Below are 3615 nucleotides of genomic sequence, written 5' to 3'. Positions count from 1 at the left end.
ACCACCTGAAACCCCCACTCCAGCAAAATCACCGAAATCAAAGTAGCAAGACGTCCATGACAAAGCAACAAGCGAACAGTGACCCGACACTGGCAAGTTTTTTTCAAGTGGCAACGAACCGACAGGTATGCAGCTGCAGGCGGAGCCCTACAGTGCCACCCGGTGGTCACAAACAGAACCGCGACACTCCCCAGATATGTCAAAAATCGGCTGTCATGGGTTGATCGGTCATAAAACAAATTGTAGAGCTCTGTATATGAAATCGTTGTCCTTCACAAATGTGACGGGTGGGATTCATCTAGTTGCACACGTTCAAATTCACAGACGCTACAGCGTAGAAGGGGAGGATGGTAAAAGTGATCAAAATTGGCTTACGGACTTGTCACAATTATTGGCAGGACCGAATCGGGGAACGCTCCCGGTCAACTCCTAACGGGCCCGGACCCCCGTTAACGGGTCGTTGCGGCTTGGTTCCTGACCGCCTTTGATTTCACCAAGCCAACCTGAATCCGCCTTCACTTATTAGACCACAAAAATTCGATATGAATTAAATCATAAAAACTACTGAGGTAGACAATGAATTTTGACACTTTATTGAAGATGACAATTCTCGTAAAACATGCAACAATCCACCACTGTAACCGCAAGACGCGGAATACGACGCTCAACAACAAAGGCCTTGTTAGAATGGCATTTTCCAACTTCAAATCAAATGAGAATGTCACAGCACACTGATAATAATAATAAAAGGAGTGTAAGGCAAAAAAAAACTTAAACGAATACATGAGTAAAAATGATTACAAGGATAAATATGAATATATGAAATAAGCACCTGTCTATCATTGAGTGTCAAGATTGATCAAGTCTTGGGCGCCCCGTGATTCAACTCATTTTTAGCATTTTGAAACGATCCGGCCAACAATTTGGGGTTGGAGACGTTTAATTCATACGATTGGCTCCTTTCTTCCGGCACGCAATAGTCGTATTGATTGTCTAGGTGTCCAACTTCGGGGTTTTTTTTTTATCTTTGGCGCTTATCTTTCCTCCAATCAATGATAGACATCATGCACATACTTGAATTAAAGTCACATATCAAAATGAGATGCAATGCTTAAAAAGGATATCATGTTGACACAATTCATGTGGATTCATTCCATCCCATGCAATCGCCGGCTTTTTGATCTCGTCTGGTCCTACCATCAGGAGGCATCATTTGGGAGGAAATAAGGTTCTCCGGCGATAACGTTGACACCGAGCACTTTCAAAGCATTTGCACACAACTACTGTAAGCCTAAATGAAACGAATAATACCATGTTGTCATTTTCGTGACAGCATTCCAAAAGAAAAGAAAAATCATCATCATCAAACAACAGTTAACAGTCAATTCTGTGGAACTGTTATGATCCAGTTGCAACGCACTGCAATATTTACTCTGTAGATGGAGCTGTTCCGAGAGCTCGGCAGACAATTTGTTCTGACGTCATCTAGCGGTCAAATTGGATTAATGCATCCTTGGGCTCAATTGGGAGTCATTTTGAGGTCAATTTCACTTTTATCAATTGTGCCATGAAATGGCGCGCCTTCCTACAGAGTAAATACTTGTCAGCGACGTGACAGAGGCCCTTTTTTCATTCAGCTTTTGGACCGCCTTTAGGGGTCCACAGTGATGACAGCTTCCGGTACACGGCTTTCAGTGCCCTCTTGTACCAGGGGAGGAGTTGTTGTTGTGAGAGAAGACAAGAGACGACACAAAATTGGCCGTTTGGAGAGACAAATTATCAATGAAAAAATATCCACGAAAACGGTTGTAAGTCGATTGACTTTCTCCTCTTACCATCACAACGCGGCATCTGGCTCCACTCCGCGGCCGATGTGCAAGTCGCAGTGTCCGGCCCCTGCATCTGATAGCCGGTGTTGCAGCGGAAAGTGCAGGTGTTCCCGTAGCGGAACTTCGTCGCCGGATCGTTTCCACAGCGGACTTCGCCGTTGGCTAAGTTGGGAGGGGCCTTGCACTCAATGGCTGCAGAGCAAGCGAAAAACAACAACAGGAAATCAAGTTCGCTTTCGTCGCACGTCAACACAACTGGTCATCCATCGCATATTTGCGTGGAATCGTTTCGCTCCATCTGGTCCGCTTTCACACCTTCGCATGTTGGGGGTGCGACGGTCCAATGGCCGAAGTCCGCGCAGGTCATCTTGACCACACCTTGGAGCGCGTAGCCGTCCTGGCAGCTGAACGTGCAGACTGAACGCCGAGGAAGGCGGCTCTGGGCCGGGAGGAGGGATGGGGTGCAGGTCACGTGGCCATTTTGGGGCGCATCGGGGGCGTGGCATTGGATTTCTACAGGAAGCGAAGTGAAGAAGGAAATATCAATGAATAAATATCCACGAAAATGGTTGTAAGTCAATTGACTTTCTCCTCTCTTACCCTCACAACGCGGCAACTGGCTCCACTCCGCGGCCGATGTGCAAGTCGCAGTGTTCGACCCCACCATCCCGGCAGAGGAACGTGCAGGTGTTCCCGTAGCGGAACCTCGTAGCCTGATCGTCTCCACAGCGGACTGCGCCGTTGACTAAATGGGGAGGGGCCTTGCACTCAACGGCTGCATCGCAAGCGAAAAACAACAACAGGAAATCAAGTTCGCTTTCGTCGCACTGAACCGCTGAAACGACGCACGTCAACACAACTGGTCATCCATCGCATATTTGCGCTTCACCGCTCACTCTGAGACCCTGTATGTTTTTTTTTTTTCCAACCAATAGCTGAGTGGATTCTTACCATTCTGACATTGGTCTCCATCGAAGCCGGCAAAGCACTGGCACTTGTGGCCGGGTACGGTTTCCACGCAATTTCCGTTGACGCATGAGTCATTTGGGCAAGAAGCTGCAACAAGAAGAAGGAAATTCACAAACACTGCACCTTTTCTTTTTTGGAATAGATCACCGTTCCCTCCACTCACTGTCGTAGCACAGAGCATCACGAACGAATTCGCACGGCAAATCGTTCCATTTTCCGAAATTCTTGCTTGCGAAGTATGCCTCCACACAATTCTCCCTCAAGTTAGCGTGATTTTGATATCTATAGTCGTTGGGCTCCCCCGGCGCCCAGTTGGTGGCGTCCTTATTTGAGACAGGCTCGTTGGTGTCAACCCGCATCCAGTTGTTGTCGATTTTACGGATCCCGATCCAATAGCTGCCTCCCCTTGGGGCCAACAACGTTTTGAGATGGTCGATCTCCTCCTGGTTTTTCATGGTCACCAGGTCGGTGTGGTGCTCCCGGCACCACGCTCGGGCCTGGTCCCAGGTCATACGTCCCCCGGAGATGTGGTAAGTCCAGCACTCAGCTTGCATGCAAAGCACTGAGGATGCAGATGCACATCAATATCTGAGAACAACGTCCTCTCGCGGCGAACGACCAAAGATGTCAACATGAAAACCCCTTGTGCGCTCACTGGAGCAAATTGGATCATTTTGGACGGTTGTCCACGCAGCCAAAACTGCGAAAAAAATAACTCCACAGAGCGGACATCAAAAAGGGTCAAAGTTCAAAAAGGACACCCCGCCGGACGTTTTTGAACCTTGCATTGCTTTTCGTGTCGTTATTCAAGTTGTCA

At 48.0% G+C, this 3615-nt stretch overlaps 2 protein-coding genes across 2 annotated transcripts; both read right to left on the bottom strand.

The window, feature by feature from the left end:
• Window positions 1-570: 570 nt before the first annotated feature.
• On the bottom strand, window positions 571-2557 carry LOC147200694 (E-selectin-like). Its single transcript, XM_086120529.1, has 4 exons — window positions 2430-2557; window positions 2145-2342; window positions 1836-2021; window positions 571-1701 (listed from the first exon to the last, which is right to left on the bottom strand). Exons 1-4 carry the CDS (start codon window positions 2494-2496, stop codon window positions 1652-1654), a joined length of 501 nt encoding a protein of 166 aa, XP_085976655.1. The 5' UTR covers window positions 2497-2557; the 3' UTR covers window positions 571-1651.
• A 40-nt stretch (window positions 2558-2597) lies between these two features.
• On the bottom strand, window positions 2598-3310 carry LOC147200693 (L-selectin-like). The gene is made up of 4 exons (XM_086119210.1): window positions 2962-3310; window positions 2781-2885; window positions 2658-2664; window positions 2598-2604 (listed from the first exon to the last, which is right to left on the bottom strand). Exons 1-4 carry the CDS (start codon window positions 3308-3310, stop codon window positions 2598-2600), a joined length of 468 nt encoding a protein of 155 aa, XP_085975336.1.
• Between the last annotated feature and the right edge of the window lie 305 nt (window positions 3311-3615).

This window comes from Hippocampus guttulatus, chromosome 9 (assembly GCF_054856545.1).
Source record: "Hippocampus guttulatus isolate MCC_2025c chromosome 9, RoL_Hgut_1.0, whole genome shotgun sequence".
In the NCBI taxonomy this organism is placed as follows: Eukaryota; Metazoa; Chordata; class Actinopteri; order Syngnathiformes; family Syngnathidae; genus Hippocampus; species Hippocampus guttulatus.
Note: the sequence above shows the minus strand (reverse complement) of the source record. Positions and strands in the feature narration are given on the sequence as shown.